This window comes from Monodon monoceros, unplaced genomic scaffold (assembly GCF_005190385.1).
Source record: "Monodon monoceros isolate NGI ecotype Baffin Bay Population unplaced genomic scaffold, NGI_Narwhal_1 Super_Scaffold_6, whole genome shotgun sequence".
Classification (NCBI taxonomy): Eukaryota; Metazoa; Chordata; class Mammalia; order Artiodactyla; family Monodontidae; genus Monodon; species Monodon monoceros.
This window is the reverse complement of record NW_021703783.1, coordinates 54,698,070-54,716,235: the sequence shown is the minus strand read 5'-3', so window position 1 is coordinate 54,716,235 and position 18,166 is coordinate 54,698,070. Positions and strand designations below refer to the sequence as shown.

At 37.1% G+C, this 18,166-nt stretch overlaps 1 protein-coding gene across 2 annotated transcripts in view; it reads left to right on the top strand.

Annotated features, from left to right (window-relative positions):
* Positions 1-18,166, top strand: part of PTPRR (protein tyrosine phosphatase receptor type R) — a 256,860-nt gene that overhangs the window by 136,893 nt on the left and 101,801 nt on the right. For both annotated transcript variants that reach the window (XR_003791223.1, XM_029206395.1), the window contains exons 5-7: positions 7,454-7,567; positions 10,525-10,680; positions 17,902-18,012. Coding sequence is in view for 1 of the 2 variants with exons in the window: in XM_029206395.1 (XP_029062228.1) it covers positions 7,454-7,567; positions 10,525-10,680; positions 17,902-18,012 (381 nt within the window). In the remaining variant the exon portion in view is untranslated. The remainder of the gene's footprint in view (positions 1-7,453; positions 7,568-10,524; positions 10,681-17,901; positions 18,013-18,166) is intronic.

Below are 18,166 nucleotides of genomic sequence, written 5' to 3'. Positions count from 1 at the left end.
AGAGGCATATTAATAACAAGCCAAATACAAATTGTGTTAAATCTACTCGTGTTTTTTGAGTGATTAGGCATTTCAAGTGAACTACTTAACCAAATATTAATCTCCTCAAGAGCTTATAACCCTGGTTTTGTAACCCTTTCTACCCCTATCATGGAACTCAGATTCTTCCAATTACAGTTTTTGACCCTCAGATAATGCAGGGCTTAGGTGAGCTGACCCCACGTGCAGTCGTAAATCCGAGAATAACTTTACAGTCGACCCTCCATATCTGAGGTTCTGCATCCTTGTATTCAACCAGTCCTTGCACTGGGTAGTGCTGTAGTACATATTTAGTGAAATAAATCTGTGTATAAACGGACCCACGCTGTTCAAACACATGTCATTCACAGGTCAAATGTAGTAACTACACAATGTTGAGTATGATGATTTATGTATTCCTTCATTTCACAAAGATTTATTAAATACCAAATGCCAGGCATTGTTCCAGGTCCTGGAGATATAACAGAGAACCAGAATGGCAAGTTCCCACATCAATGGAGCTCACATTTTAGTAAAGGGAGATATACAATAAACAAAAAAATAAACAAGAAACTGTCAGATAGTGATAAATGATATGAGGAAAATAAAGCAGGGTGATGTGATAGGGAATGGCCAGGCTGGGAAGGCCTCTCTGAGGAGATGACATTTAAACTGAGAGCTGAAAGATCAGAAGGACCCACCATACAATGGTGTTGAACATCTCTCCAGCAGGCAGGTAGATGCCAAGGCCATGGGGTGGAAATAAGCACAGCTTGTCTGAGGAACTGGAAAAAGGGTGGAGTGGCTTGAGAGGGAGATATGAGATGAAATTCAGAAGGAACAGGAGCCAGATAAAGTAAGGCCCTGTAAGCCATGTAATTGAATTTAACTCTAAATGTAATAGAAAGTTATTGGAGGATGTTAAAAGAGAAAGGGAGATGAGCTCTTTGGGAAAAATAGATTTTAAAATGGATAGAGAAGATCAAGAAACTATAAACGAAAGTCTTGTGTCACTTCCTGTCTGAAACAGTTAAAAGAGGGCATCACAAAGAGTACACTGGCACAACTCAGAAGATAAATGAAGATAATAATAAAACACACATTATAGAATCAAAATCACATTAGAAACAAAAGAATTAGATCAGAGTCTGCTGAAAACATACAAGGACATAGAGCAGACCTGAGAAAATTTCAGTTGAATAAAGATATACAAGTGGTAAGAGACAATAAGTACATAAAGTGGCTAAAGAGAAAGAATATAAAATTGCATAATGTGTCCTTAAAGATGAACCAAAAAATATTTAGGAGAAAAATCATTCAAATATATAATAGGAGAAAATACTTCTGAAATAAGGAATCTGGTATATGTAGACTTCAAGAGCATACTATATTGCAGAAACTATCAAACCAAGGAAATATCCTGGTGAAGTTTTTTAACTTTAAAGACTCTTGTGAGATTGCAGGCAGAAAAAGCAAGTTATCCAAAAGACAGGCTAGCCTCAGGCCAGGGTATTCTTTGTAGCAATTTTCAAAGCCAGAAGGCATTGGAATAATAGCAGCAGAGTTCAAAGGCAAAAAATAAAAATAAAGATTGAATCAAGAATTTAATATTCAGCCAAGTTGTCATTTATTGTCATTTATTGTTAAAGGCACCATAAATACATTCTCAAGTGCCTCAGGAAACATAGCACTCACAAACCCTGCTTGAAAGAAGCTTTTTGATAACGACATCCAGCTAAATAAGAGATACATCAAAATAAAGAATTCAGGAATGGTACACTCTTCTAAAAAGGAGCTGATAATGGTCGTGACTATTCGGATATGTAACTAATGCTATAGAACTTTAAAAATTATAATTACAGAATATATTCATCAGTGTAAATAATGCTAACATGATCCTAATATTTTAGTGACTTAATGCAATAGAAGTTTATTTTTAACTCATGTTACTGTTTAATGAGGAGTGTTGGGTAGGGCCTCTGCTTCATGCAGTGATTCGGGTCCCAGGCATCTTCCTTTGTATGGGGCCACCATTTCATTACAGGCTTAGGGTCATCCTGGAACCATCCAGCTTGCAGACAGAGGGAAGAGAGAAGAGAGTGGAGAAGACTACCTCAGACTGAAAATATCACTTTACTTTCATCTACACTAATTGGTGAGCACTATTACATGGCTCCACCAAGATATAAACGGGCTAAGGTTCCAGGAGGAGACAATCGGTTTGGTGAGTAGTCTCTGTTATAAAGAATATAATATAAACACCATAAAATATAATAAGACAACAATAATAATATAATTATAAAAACTGGAAAGTGATCATGAGAATTGGTGGGAAGAGATGTACATTTTCTCACTTTTCATAGCAGCAGTTAATACTTTCTGAAGTTTATATATCAAGAAATAAAGATTTAATATATATTATCATGCAATATTTAACATTATGATTATAGGCACAGGAAGAAAAAAAAATATAGAACAACCAAAAAAACACCAGACCACTTAGCAAAAGACAGAAAACTAAGGAGGTATAAAAACAAATTTTAAAAGATAGCATAACATAAAATAACAAAACACATTTAGATCTGTTAAAATAAAAGTCAATGGGATAAGCTAAACTATTAAAAGTAAGAAATTATTAGATGAGACTCAAAACATGATATTCAATAACAGTATATATTATGAATACAGAAATACATCTCAGATATATTTCATATATTAAATATATTAATATATTTCACTTATATATTAAGTGAAAAAAGCAACTTATGGAACAACATGTGTAGTTTAATCCTATTTGTATTTAATAATAATAAACATGTATAATAAATACATATTATTTTACATTCTATATGCATCAAAAATATTTGGAAGAATACACAAGAAATAGTATTGTTTGTTGTTGTTTGTTGTTTCTGAGGATTAGAATAAAAGGTTAGGAGAAGACAAGCGTGCTTTCATTTTTTTACTATGTATCTTTCTGTACTTTATATTTTTTGTAATAAATATGAATATTTTATTATAAAAATTTAAACAGAGAATAAGTAAAGTCCAACATAGAACTGAAAGCTGCAAGCAAAGGAAGGGGAAGGAGAGGTCATGGAAATCTGACAGAATGGTGCTCGAGCTGAGTCTCCAAAGAGAAGGAAGAAGGCTTAGCCAGTGATCCACATATGCACTGACCCAATACAAAAAGACATGGCATGTTTAAGACACCTTAGGTACAGCTGGAGTATAATGTACATGGTGGATAGGGTTGGGAGGTAAGACTGGAAGGACAGGACAATGGCAGTGAACCAAGGAGTTAGGACCATTCATTAAAAAATGAGATTTCCTCAAAGTATTTTAAGCAGAATAGTGACTTGATTGAGCCAGAATGTTGCACAGGTCCATATGAGGAATGAATTAGAGACCATAGAAGATTGGCAACCCATGAAGATTCTATTCAAATAGTCCAGATAGCCATGATAGTGGCCTGAACGAAGATGGTGGAAATACAGATGAAGAGAAGATGGATTCAACATTCAAGAGATTTTTAGAGGGTAGAATAGACAGAACTTGATAATTAATTGGATGTTATGATGGTAGGGTGAAAGATAAGGTAAAAGAGTGAGTCAACATGATTTCAAAATATGGCACTTCATCACATTATATGAAATATAGAATTAGAAGTAAATTTGATTGTGGACGAGGAGAGGGAAAAAGATAAGTTTAGTTTGGGTAATACCGAGTTTGAGGCATAAGTGGAACATTCAGATGGAGGGAAGCAGATGTAGGACTCTGAGAAAGGTGGGAACATGAAATATGGAAATAAAAATCATTAGTATGTAAGTAATAGTAGAGGACAACACAGAGAGTTATAAGAAGGGATTGAGTGATGGTGTAAAATGCCTCCAATAGGTCAGGGCTTTCTTCTTTGTTCAGAGACAGAGAAATTTTTGCTTTTATTCCCGGGGATCACTTGACAATCCAACTGCTGGCCATAAAGGGGAGACTCCTTGCCAAGAATGAAGTTAGAGATCCCGGGTAGCAATGAGCACACGTTAAAGTTAGAAGGAGATGAGTGGATTCCTCCTGACTGGCTTGGTCCTGAAGGAAGCTGGGTTTGTTTGTTGCTGTGGGGAATCAAGACTGGACTTCTTTGAGGGGCTTTGAGGACATCTTTTTGGCCTTCCTCTCCCTAATGGGGCCACTGGGTGTGATCTTGACTCTTACTGGGGGTGATCAGATGACAGACCAGGCTACCTTATAGCATCAAGAGGTAACTAACATTTGAAACCTGACCCCCTCTCAGGCAAAAATAATTCAACCGTCCTTTAAATATAAATAGCTAAAAGCCAATCACATACTTTAAGTTTAAACATAATGCTGGTGCCTAAATTCAAGCACTACATTTTAATCAGTTTCCTCAAGCTGATTTATATCTAAGGCTCATAGGCTTCAACTACTTTAGTGGACTGTCTGGTGACCAAAGAAAGAAAGTCATATTACACAGTGGTATTTCCTTTGTGGGAGGAAGCGGAAGTGGGTGAGGGGACATGGGCCCCAGATAAAAGGAACTGACTCAGGAATCTCTTTACAAGGCAGAGGTCCAATAAATTTAAATACAGATGGAGTCTGAAATCTTTGAATTTTCATTATGTTTAATTTTTTCTGTGTGTTTATATATTTGTAATATCAATACAAATACTCATTTGTTTTTGGATAGTAACTCTATTTGCATTATTCATTACTGTGAAGTGGCTTAGCATTTACCTTTGGAAAGAGCATTATAATCCCTTTTAAAGTTAAAAATTTCAGTCATTTGTATGTTAAGTAATAGAAATGACCAGATGGGTTTAGAATAAGACTAAATTATATCTTGTACTGTTATATGGTAACTTTGAAGTTGTGACACTGTCATTGCCATGGAAATTTATATTCTATCATAGTTGTTATGATCTCACCTAATAGGATGAGAAGAAGCTATGTATTTCTAGCAACTATCCAGGAGGAAGGTGGTAACATATATCCGCTTATTATAGGAAGTCATATTTATTTTCTCTGAAATAAAATTCTCGTTTTGTCTAGGATCCTTTCTTTTTCTCAAATTGTGATCATACATAGTGTCTGGCATGTATTAGGCCCTCAAATACGTATTTTTTTGTTTGTACTGTATTTTAGCATCACTATTTTATGGTGAATAGTTAGAAATACATGTATGTGCTCTGGAATCAATCCAGCTTTTCACAGGCAAGCAGAGAACTGAGGCAAATTATTCAAATGTTTGATGCAATGAACCAGATGATTGCAGTTTTGAACTAATTATTTCAACTCACTTCTTCATTTTAGTTAGGGAGTCTAAATTTCTGTTTTAAATGCACTGTTCTACCTTCTTGGAAGGTTGCCATTTTGAGTGATTTTAAATCTTGAGTTCCCATTTCACTTCCATACACCATTTCGATCTAAGGAAGTTAGACTTTAATACTGTTTCCACAGTTACAAGCTTCGTTAATCATGGCCCTGGGAACTGAATTCTCAAGTGTGTGCACAACCCCCTTGACTCTCAGTTCCCAGCATAGACCATTGGCTCCAAATCCTGCCCGTGGGAATCAAGGGCTGTGCCTGCCTGCTCACCCTGCCTGACAAACACTGCTGGTGAGCCAGAAGTCAGTGGTTCCTCATCAGTGTTTGCAGGAACCAAGGAACCCATCTCTGCAAAGAAACTCCAATCTCTTGGCAATTTCCACAGCCTTACAGAGTTGAAAGTAAGCTATTGCATAAAAGGAAACCTCTGTTTCTCAGAGCCACCAGGTGGATTTAGTTTTTCTAATCTCTTGGATTTTCCGTAAAGCATGTTTCCATAAAACATAAATCATGCTTAAAAGTATAATGTTTTTCTCATTACTGTATTTCCATATCCTACTCATCCTTCAGGATTGAGCTCAAGTCTTACTTTCTGCATTAAAATGTGTTTTTATATATTGGAAACATTTTTAGACTAGAGAAAAGTACAGAGGATAATATAGCAAACAATTGTGAACCATTAGATGACTTTTAGTTAATAAAAAAATTATTACTGATGGTGTTAATGTCACTTTTCTACCTACTCCCAGCGTAATTCTCCTTTTCCCCTCCCAGGAGCAAGTTGTACCTTATAGTTGGGGTGTTGGGTAGAATTTTCAGTAGTTCTTCCCTTTTGTGGATCTCAGTTTTTTGCCGGGAGTCCAGTTCCAGCTGCCTAACATGACCAAGCTCTATGGCCCCTGCCCCTATGCAAGTATTAAAAGATCCTAATGTACAGTAGCAGTCTAGAGCTTTAGCTGGGTCTGCCATTTTGACTGGGAACCATTATATCTCTTTTGACCTCCCCAACTCCCTCTGATTCCTGTAGCAATAAGTATTTGGTCCAGTTTCCAATCACTTATTTTGTACCAACTTTATGTATAGTGGATTTATTATTTCTTAACAAAACTATAAATTATCGGAACAATCTTCTTCTTCTTCTACAGCAAACTGGGAGAAGGCCCTCTGAGAGTTCTTACACTATAGTAGGTTACACTTGTAAGCCAATCTCTTTATCACAGAAGTGTGTACATAGAAGTGTGCCTCACAGTTACTGATAACCTACTGTGGTCAAGTTAGCAAATTAAGCATTATAAAATAAGAAATGCATATAAAGGTTTGGTTTCCCCACCTTGTAAAGTATCTGTTTCAAGTGATTATGGTGCATTTTTGGAAATACATAGTTAACCAGTTTATGTTGTAAATGTAATAGTAGCACCCATGGCTTAAATTAAGGATATAGTGTTAATTGCATAACTTGATTTATATTTTAGGAATTTTAAAATATTTACTTGTCCTTTTCCAAAACAACCTGAAAATTAAGAGTGTTTGTCCAAGCAATGGAATAAGAATTGTTTACCTTAGATTTAATCATCACTTCCATTGACTTCTTTACCAGAGTTTGAAAATGCATTATTGCAGCTCGTTCTTTTGCCTTGCACTGGCAGCAAATCACTATATAGAGAAACTGCCAAGTCTGGTGTTATGGAACTTACACAGCATCTTCCTCTCTGTGACTGTGTGTGAACACAAATTAAAGATGTCCTCTGGCTTGGATTACTGAAATATACTTGGCTGCATATTACATTCTGTCATCTGGACTTAAAGCAAAATAAACCAACACACATTTCAGTGAAATTCTTTATGAATTGATCATTCATATGATTCTTGATTATAACTAGACAAATTGCATTATTATACAATATACCATCTTCTTAAGTAAGACCATTTAAAATTTCACATAAAATGTCCCTATAATTTTTTTATCTCCATTAAAAATGCACCATGAGTGTGAATTTCTCAAAGTCACAGGAATTGTTGTGGTCAGTCATCCATCAGGAACCGAATGTCCAAAATCAAAGATTTACTATAATTTGAATTTTTTATTTTCCAGACACTGCGAGTGGATGTAAATAGGCTGAACATAACCTTGCTTCGGATATTCCGCCAAGGAGTGGCCGCAGCCTTAGGACTCTTACCCCAGCAAGTGCACATCAATCGCCTCATTGTAAGATGCCAACATTTCGCATTCCCAGATTACAAGCTTTGATCTTTATTGCAGGGCTCAAGAATAATGAACAATAATAAAGAACACCCATGCTATAGTTTTATGGTCCATGAGCCAAATCTGGTATAACACCTGTTTTTGTAAAGAAAGTTTTACTGTAACAGACCACACCTATCTGTTTACATATCGTCTAAGGCTTCTTTCGCACTACAATGGCAGAGTTGAGTAGTTGCAACAGATTGTCTGTCTAAATTAAAAGCTGAAATATTTGCTATCTGGCCCATTACAGAAAAAGTTTGTCAACCTTCTCGTAGTTCAAGGCTAGCTATCCTGGTAGGTATGAATAGAAGGGCCCAAAATACTTGTCTCACCAACCGGATACCACTCCCAAAATATTCTCCCTAAGACGGAAACCTTCTGTATCAGGTAAGGCACTGTCTCCAGACAGCATCTATTAAAATCCCTTCAAGTATATCAGGATGAGGGACTTCCCTGATGGCGCAGTGGTTAAGAATCTGCCTGCCAATGCAGGGGACACGGGCTCAATCCCTTGTCCAAGAAGATCCCCACATGCCGCGGAGCAACTAAGCCCGTGCGCCACAACCACTGAAGCCCGCGTGCCTAGAGCCCGTGTTCTGCAACAAGAGAAGCCACCGCAATGAGAAGCCCGCACACCACAACGAAGAGTAGCCCCCGCTCGCCGCAACTAGAGAAAGCCCACACAGCAACGAAGACCCAACGCAGCCAAAAATAAATAAATAACTTTAAAAATATATATATATCAGGATGAAGGATAGTGAACACATAGGCGGAGGATTTTGAATAAAGAATAAAGAAGAACCATGCTTAAGGACAGCAGTCCAAATACAATGCAAGAATAGCCTTGAAAAAGTCGAGAGAAAACTTGGATGGGTATCTGAGGTGGGGATGAAGGAAGCCCAAAGGACCTTTTGTATAAGGCTCACTTTAGACCGATCTATCACCCGCATCCTTTCTTTCCCCCTTCTCCTCAGTGTTTAGGGACCTTGATATCATTCAACTACATGTTCCCATCTGCACTTGAAGGTGGGTGTGAGCAAAGACAAAGAAATGCAAATTCAAATCTTACGACTTTCTCTTTGTAAAAAGCGAATTATCCCGAGGTTCCTGTGAAAAAGGACTTTAGAATCATTTTAACAGTTTTAAAATTGTTCTTAATTTCCCCTGCATTAGAAACTTAAGCAAGGACTTCTTGTTCTCCTTGCCTTAAATCCTTACGCTCCTGCTTGAGTTCAGTTTTATACTGCATCAACACCTGCATTTCCCACTATGGAGGAGAATTTGCTTTTATTTTGGTTTAGAATTTTTGTTTCTTTTCACTTTTTTTCTGTGTGGAGGGTGAATTGTTTTTGTCCCCATAACAACTTTTGTTCTGTGAGTCAACTATTTTCTGGGACTAAATAAGCTTTAAAAAAAAACAAAGTTTTTAACTCAATAGCGTAGAAGAAATACAGCATTTCCCATTATGATGAAAGAGTGAAATAGGTTATTTATATCCACAGTGTACCTTGCTCAAGTGAGAAGTGAGGTATTATAGATGTCTTAGATCTAGATCTAGATTTTATATATATACTCAGACATCTTAGATATACTTTTACATATATAGATTTAAAGAGCGTAATAGCTCTTTGAAATGATAAAAGAGGGATTTGCCACACCCAGAGAGGGATATGCGTATCCTCAGAGAATGTTAGTAGCATTTATGCATGTCTATTCCTAAGAGTAGTTCTTATAATAGTTTAAGTTATGATGATACCTGAGGCAGCAGGGTATGGTGATTAAGAGCGTGTGCTTTGGAGACAGACACAGAATTCTACTCCATTTCCAGCTTGGCCGTGTCCCAGCTCTATGACCTAAGGCAAGCTACTTAATGTTCCTTCATTTACAAAATGAAATAACTTAATACCTCTGTCCTGGAGATAACAGATTTAAGGCACATGGGAGCATGACAAGCCCAAAACTATTTAAATTATTATAAACATGTTTCACATCAGTATTATGCAATATTTAGTCATTGTCTGTTGTTCACTGCAAACACGGAAACATTTTTCCTGGATGACTAGTAGTACTCCATTTTATACGTGGCTGAACTTCTGATAAATTGCATTAAAAGAAAACTTTCTAAAAAAAAAAAAAGAAAGAAAATTTTCTAGCAGGAGAGAACTCCATGTATCAAAAAGAAAAGACTAACAACAATTTTCTTTTATAAGTGCTTTGTATAAGTTGTCAAAGAGAATCTATCAAAGGCAGTGTCATTTTTGTGTAGTGTTTGTTTTTTATGTGTATGTGGCATATCGGCCATTTAAGGTAAGAAATCCTCTCTCTCTGTTTCAGGTAATGAGGTCATACTAATAGGAAAGTAACATGATATCATTGCATAACATGGTTTCTACCAAACAACAGATCTTAAAAGTGTGACTTATTTAAGGTGAAGAACAGGATCAGGGAAGCAACTTCAAAGACGGCATCACCTTCCTTAGTCCAGCCTTCACATTAATACAAGTTATAAAAAATATATATATGGGGTGGTGATGTCTAATAATTGTACTGTTACATCAGGTTTTACTTAATTCATTTAATTGATTTTAAAATGCTTCTTTAAACACAATTACTCAGGAACCATCTGAACAGTATATCTCAAAAATTACAATACCGAATGGAAAATAAACCAGCATCGAATGAAATATAAAATTACAAAGCTAGAGGTGTCAACTAATTGAAAGAAGGCCATTTGAAGATTTCGGGCTTTGGGCTGCTAATATTAAGTGTACCAGGAATACCTAATAAAGGTGATCTCCAAGATGTCTTTTAGGATCCTAAAGCTCTGAATTTCTTTAATGTTTCTAGAAGGAAGTCAAATATTTCCCAAAGTTGTTTAAAATGTCTATTAACATATACAAATGATCTGCTTTTACTAGGGAAAGAAGAACAGTGTTGAACTATTTGTGTCTCCCATAAACCGAAAAGCAGGAATTTCTGATGCTCTGCCATCTGAGGAAGTGCTGCGTTCACTTAATATCAATGTTTTGCATCAAAGTTTATCCCAGTTTGGAATTACAGAAGTCTCCCCTGAGGTAGGCTGTTTCATGGAATATTTCATTTAAAAATTTGCACAGTTAGCATGACATGACCCAATTCTAGGAGGCTTTGAGATGAAAGCTGTTTATCGTGTGTTATTTGATAATATAAAAATCTCCCTAAGGGTCAAAATTCTCTGATTTCACATTGCATATGTTTCTTCCTTAAGGAAGTTCATTTTCATGTCAAATTTCCCTTTTTGACACTTTCTTCTCCAATCTTTATGGCCTTATAATTTATTTTGACTTATCCAACAAATTGTCCAGAAGAAAAGCCACTTAGGTATATTTGTCAATTGATTACTTTTACTGAATTTTACTGAATTTTGGGTGTCCCCAAAAACACCCTCAAATCTTTCCTCCTCAACAGGTTTACTCCTCATTGCCTTCATTGTCAAATGGTCCCTTTTTTCCACTACCTTGGGATGAATTTGAAATGTGATTTTTCTTTTGCTGAGGAACCCAGTCTTAAGAACTATGAATATCTCCTTCATAGTGCTTTCTAAATTCGGCACTTTTCAGATTTCCCCCACCACTCCAATACTCTCATTCCTGAATAAATCCAGTCTCTTTTTTACTTCACCTACTCCATCCCACTCCAAACTTGCTAGAATGAACATCATCCCAAACATATGTAATTAAATTCACAGAATCAAAGCATTAGACCTTGAGGGAACACATGGGAACATTTTAAAGATACAGAAAGTAAGGCCCGTAGAAATTAAGTGATTTCATCAAGGTGACAAAGCAAATGAGGTATAAAGCAATATTTAAAATCTAGATACCTTATTCCTAGTCTATTTCCCTTTGCAGTAAAGCACACTGCCTCTCATTACAGCAAATGCCACAGGTATGGTATAAAAAGCTTTGGTACAAGATTGAGCTTGGATCCCAAAGCCAGCACTTAAAATGTGTGTGACCTTGGGTGATTTAATCTCTGTGAGATTAAGTCTGTCTTTACATAGTATCAACCTCTCTGAGCCTCAGTTTCTTCATATCCTAAATGAGTATAGAAAAAGAAAGGAAGGAAGGAAGGAGAAAAGTAAGGGAGGGAGGAAGAAAGGAAGGAAGGAAGGAAAAAAAGAAGGAAGGGAGAAAGGAAAAGAAAAGGAAAGGAAAGGAAAAATGGGTAGAGTCCTTATCTTATAAACTTGAAATATGAATAAAATTTTTAAATTAAAAAAAAATACATGGAGGGCTTCCCTGGTGGCGCAGTGGTTGGGAGTCCGCCTGCCGACGCAGGGGACATTGGTTCGTGCCCCGGTCCGGGAAGATCCCCCATGCCGCGGGCGGCTGGGCTCGTGAGCCATGGCCGCTGAGACTGCGCGTCCGGAGCCTGTGCTCCGCAACGGGAGAGGCCACAACAGTGAGAGGCCCGCGTACCGCAAAAAAAAAGAAAAAGAAAAAAAAAACATGGAAATCTTCACAAAGAGTAGGCACTGAACAAATGTAATTTGACTGCAGAATGAAAATGTATTTCATCATTGAACCACGACTGTAATAACAACCTCCAACTGGCCTTCCTGCATTTAGTGTTGCTTCCCTCCTTGCTGTCTCTGCTGCCAACCCCAGCTCACACATGCACGTGCACATGCACACATCCACACATGCACACAGTGTTTTCTTTCTTGCCACCAGAGTAATCTTTCTAAAAGCAAATCTGGCCATGCCCTCCTAATGTCATGACTCTTCTTTGGCTTCCTAAATCCTGTAGAATCAAGTCTGGATTTCTTAATATGGTATATGGTTCTTTGTGTGCTGAGTTTATCATTGTTGAACAACACTCTCTTAGTTTATGCTTCAGCCATTCCAAACTATTAATAGGCACCAGGACACCCCACACCATTTCTTCCCTCCATGCCTGTGTGTATGTTGGTCCGTCTGTGCACCTTTCATGTTTCAAGATCAGTCTACTGTATAGTGAAGCCTTCCCTTGTACCTCCACAGATGTGGGCGCTGGCTTTGTGTTCTCATTGAGCTTAGTACAAAAACCCCTTACCCCACGTTGGCCTTCATGTCCATCTCTGCACCGTCGTTCCTTGAGAGCATTTCATTTCATTTTATCTGTGTCTTCAGTGCCTTCATTCAGGGCCTGGCATACAGTAGGCATACAAATAGCCAAGCGCTCGGCTAGGTGGTGTCCAAAGTCAGAAAAATAAATGAATAAGCAAACACACACACAAACAAATAAAATCAGATTTTTGCTTTCAATGAGTTCTAATAAGGCAACAAGAGACAAGCAGATAAGGAAAATACAGGGCTATGATAACATAACCGCACTGTGCCATGGGAGTTTTGAGAAAGAGGAGGTCCCTTCATGCTTCAGAGAGACCAGGAGAAAGGTCAACATGAGCTTAAACACCCAGACCCCTCCCCAGCCCTCCCTGCGTGTGACTCTGAAGGGGCTCCCTTTTGTACATCAAACCAAACTCCATGCCCATAGTTCAAGCCCCTCACAGACTGACTTCCACACATCTTGCTCTGGACAATTCTTCTTTAAAATTTTAAAAGACCATTAGATTAATTTATTCTGCTTCCCATAAGCTTTCAGTGAATAAAATAAGCATTTCGCCCTGTTGCTTTATTCTGAGTTTAAATGCCATTCTGAAGGCTTTAGGAGTATGGCAGCTTAGTGAGTCAGCCAGCTTTGCAGACCAAGAGAAGCTCACCATACCAAAAAATTAATTAAACTGAAGTATTTGGGGGTCCTCCAACACACCTCAGACTGGTGAAGGCAAGGAGCTTAGCCTGAATGCCTGTCACAGAACGATTAGCCCTCAATAGACCATAGGTCTGTATTGCATTTGAATAATGAAAGTGTATTTGATGATCAAAATATGATATTTTCTTATAAAATTCTGGGAATCTAAAAATCTAGGAAATCTAGAATCTAGAAACTATTATATTACAGGAGACTGGGAAGTATTTTAATTGGATATAAGGAGCATTTCATCAGGGACTGGTGTATTGTTTGAGCGTTTTGTTCTGGCACTTCTAGAATGGGCCCAGCGGTACCCTCTGATCGGAAGCTCTAACTGCAGACAGAAGAGAGCCGTCTGCAGTGTGCACAGGCCCTCAGAGGGAGCTTCAGACACATACAGTCCAAGAGGCGCTGCAAAAGCATTTGTTGATAGTTGTTTAAGCTGATAGGTATTCTGTGAGTTTTCCCACTTCTTTATTCATCATTTGTGGTAAATGTGTAGTAACAGCTTATGCCTCAACCCATTCTTTCACATTTCTATCTCCAAATTATAGCTCTGTTATGGTAACATGTTTATTACCAGAACAAAAAAAGGAATATTGGTATTTTGGGTTTTCATCCTTTACATGGATTACAGAACATGGTGAATGCTGTCTCAAAGCATCTCTTCCTACACTTTTATTAATTACTTTTAGGGAAGGGTGTGTTTTTTGTTGTTGCCATTTCTTTATTTGCTTGATTTTATTTAAATCAGAAACGACTCTTGGGAAACAAAGACAATTACCAAATAGAGATTTCCTTTCGCTTATTCATCTATTTTTATTTCAAATTTAAGTTTCTTGAGAGACAAAGACATTATTTCTTTTATATATTTATATATGGTACCTAGAACATTGGAGGACCTCAAATATTATTTTATAATAAGATGCTCCTAAAAATTAAAAACCAGACTTCCTCTTGCCTAATAAGTTAAATCTCAGGGAAATAAAATTAAATGCATTGTTTTAGTTTCTATTTTTAGATGTTTTTACAAAATTAAATGTCTGTTGAAGCAGTAATTTTGCAATGATAGTGAAAAAAAATGATTTAGGATTTTGTTATTGTTCAGTTGCAAATTACCACAGTTTCACAGGTCTTATGTTTCAAAGGAGGAAGTTACCTTCTTTAAATAACAGGACAATATACTGACTGATACTTTCATGGCATGTTTACAAAGAGAAAAAAAACATACCAAATAAATATAATCATAATCCACGAGTTTAGTGATTGTTCCTTTAAACATTGGCCAGCAGTCTAAAGAATTATATAGTCCTAGCCATACAGTGCCGAGGAGGAATGCAATCAATGTTAACATGGGTCAGATCTCTCAGACCGAATTGTTTACCTTGTGCATGATACAGTGGAAGTTTGGCATTTATCTAACAAAACCATATTGTTGTAGGATACAACTCACTTATCTGCCTAAATCAATTAATTAACCAGCTAATTTATAACATTTCCACTTTATTCTTATTCTGTGTGCTCCATCTCTCTAAAGAGATGTAGCTCTGAAAGTCTCTGTATCATCTCTCCAGCATTTGGGGTCAGAATTGGTTTTAATAAAAAGAAAAGAAAAGAAAACTCTAGTATATCAAATTATTAAACAGGATATAGAGAAGCCATTGCTATCGGTACCGGAAACTGCCCAAATTTTATACAATCAAACAAAACAAAACCCAGCAGCTTCTTTCACTGCCACAAAGCTGAAGGGAAAGTGATATTGTTGTGACATAAGACGTTAAGATGATGCAGCGCATTGGTTTGACCCAGCCATGGAGCCTCTGAATTATTGAACCTTCAGTCCCCTGTCAAAATGTAAAAGGAATGGGCTTCCCTGGTGGCGCAGTGGTTGAGAGTCCGCCTGCTGATGCAGGCCACACGGGTTCGTGCCCCGGTCCGGGAAGATCCCACATGCCGCGGAGCGGCTGGGCCCGTGAGCCATGGCCTCTGAGCCTGTGCGTCCGGATCCTGTGCTCCGCAACGGGAGAGGCCACAACAGTGAGAGGCCCACGTACCAAAAAAAAAAAAGAAAAACAATGTGAAAGGCATCACATTAACCTTATACAAAGGTTAGATTGGAGATTCTTCTGAATTACAATCTTATGACTTGTGGGATCTTAACTACAAACTTTTCCATTTATTACCCTGCCCTTATCAAGGTTTTTAGATCTCTGTACAAATATAGTAGTGCTCAGCAGGGCTAGCATGACTCAGAAGGAAATCTATTTACCAAGAAAGTGCAGTGGCTAAGTTCTAGGAGTTCAAAACATGTGTCTTTCTAAGTGCTGGCGGGGGATGGAGGGGTGGGAGGTTAATTCCTCCATCATTACTGCTTTGGCTAAAAGAGAAAACAAAATAGATTTGTCTTAAGCAGAAAGGAACCTGTTGGTATTCCAGGAGGTGTGGAACTATAGTAGGAAAAACAAGAAAGGAACCAAATCAGGTTAGGAACACAAAATCTCTTTCCACCCACCTAACCACTCCTTTTTTAATCCAAATTTTACATGAACTAAAGCTCAGATCCTCACACTTAAATTTGACAAGTTTATGCTACCTACTTGAAGGCTTAAGTGGTTTGCTTTTATAGCAAGCAATAGATGCTATTTATTTTCCTGCAAAAAACTCATTTCCATATTTATACTTGATTTCTACAAGAGTCTTCTCTTAGTTTCCAGCTATGTGTACAGAGACATAGGAATAAAATATGATCTGGCTAAGGTCAATGAGTAAAAGACACGTTGTCACTTGACCCCAAGATTTCCTTTTCAGGACATATTGGTTTCTACTCATTTCATCAAGCAAGTATTTTCAGATTCTCCATCAACTTACCATTTATGTATTTTAAAAACATGCATAAATCATTTCTTGCATCTATAAATGTGTCTATGTCTTAAAGAAGGCAAGATATTACAGTGAGCATATCTATATTTTACAAGCAAAGGAAATGGAAACTCAACTACTTCAAGCAAGAGAAGTCTTCCTCACATAGTTATTGTAACCACAATTGAACTCAGAGATCCTTTCCATTCTGTTTTGTTCAACTCCCCACCAAGACTCGCTTGAGTTTCAGGATAAAAGTTTTCATAAAATATTTTTCAAGGCAAATATTTCTTTTTGTCTAGTTTACAAATGTGGAATGCATTTTATTTTTTTTAAGTCTTGAAAAATAATTAACAATGATTTCCAGGTTCAGACACCTACAAGTACAGGTTTTGCTGAAGGCTTTTTTTTTTTTTTCTTTTTGAGACAACTACTATTTATTTCTCATGATTCTGTAGGTTGACTAGGATCAGCTGGGTGGTTCTTCTTTTGCACATAGTATAGGCTGAAGTCATCCCAGGGGTTACATTAAGCTGGGAATTCATCTGACGCTGGAATGCACAAGACGACCTCTCATTCTCCAGGGCCACTCTCCATGTGGCCTTTCATCATTCACTATCATGCTTCTCAAGGCTTTCTTAATCATTAGAGACATCTCAACCAAAAGGGGAAAAAGCAGACTCCAACAAAATGTAATTTTAGATGAGTGGGAGCATTTGACTTGATTTAGCCTTTATATTTTTTTCCTAATTGTGGACCATTTGGTTTCAAGCTCAATTTTCTTTAACCATAAATCTATAAATTTCACTGAATTATTAAATTTCATTGCCTTATTATAAGATGTGATTTTAGTAGATGTGCTTTTTTAAAAAGAATGGGTAAAATAAAACCAAACCACTCATTCACATGTTATTCATGCTTTTTCTCTACCCTTCCACCCTTCAAATAGTAAGCTAAGTAAATAAACAAAGAGAGAAATAAATTAAAGTAAAACTATTTTTCCTTTTAGTACCAAATAATTCTGGACATTCTGGTGTTCCCTGTTGCTTTAAATAAAATATAAAACCCTAACAATTTATGTGGTTAAAGTGGTACATTAATCAGATTTTGACAAAATAGACTGCATTTTTAAAAAAAAGATTTCATAAAAGAAAACAAAAAAAAGGCAGTGATGCCGACATTGTTGCTCTGTTTATTGATGCATCATGAGATTTTGTTTGCACCTGTTTCACTTTTGTTTAAAAGCAGAGAGCAGTATTACAGCACGTAAAGCAGGGTGTTGATGTTATGGGAGGAGCCTGAAAGCAGAGTAAGGAGAGCTTCATAAACAATTTCCTCAGCACAGAAAAGAGCAGAACTCTCTCACCTGTGAACCAGGTAGTTTCCAAGAGAGACCCTGAGGGACACTCACAAAGCCTAAGGCCCTATATGCCATGTCGGGCATGCTTGCTCCTGTACAGGAGATAAAATAGCATCTTAACGTATAAGAACGGCAATCCAATGTCTTAGATCAGATTGAGAAGCAGCTCTGGCAGCGGGGGATGTAGGTGTGTTCTACACTGAATGGAATCAAGCTAAAAATATGTTTAGTGTCTGATAAGAACGCCAGTCTCCTCAAGCTCTCATTTAACATCGGACTTTCTGTTTTGCTTTCAAAGAAAAATGTTTTACAAGGGCAGCATGAAGCGGACAAAATCTGGAGCAAAGAAGGATTTTATGCTGTTGTCATTTTTCTCAGCATATTTGTTATTATAGTAACGTGTTTGATGGTAAGTTTGCTTCTTTATATATTTTATCCTTTACTGAGCCCACTGCTTAATATTATTCGATATATTGCCATTCAAAAGAATGTTGAAAAGACTGAGAACAGAAGCAAGACTATGACCCTGATAGGTTGGGAATATTTCACATCTGACAGCAGAG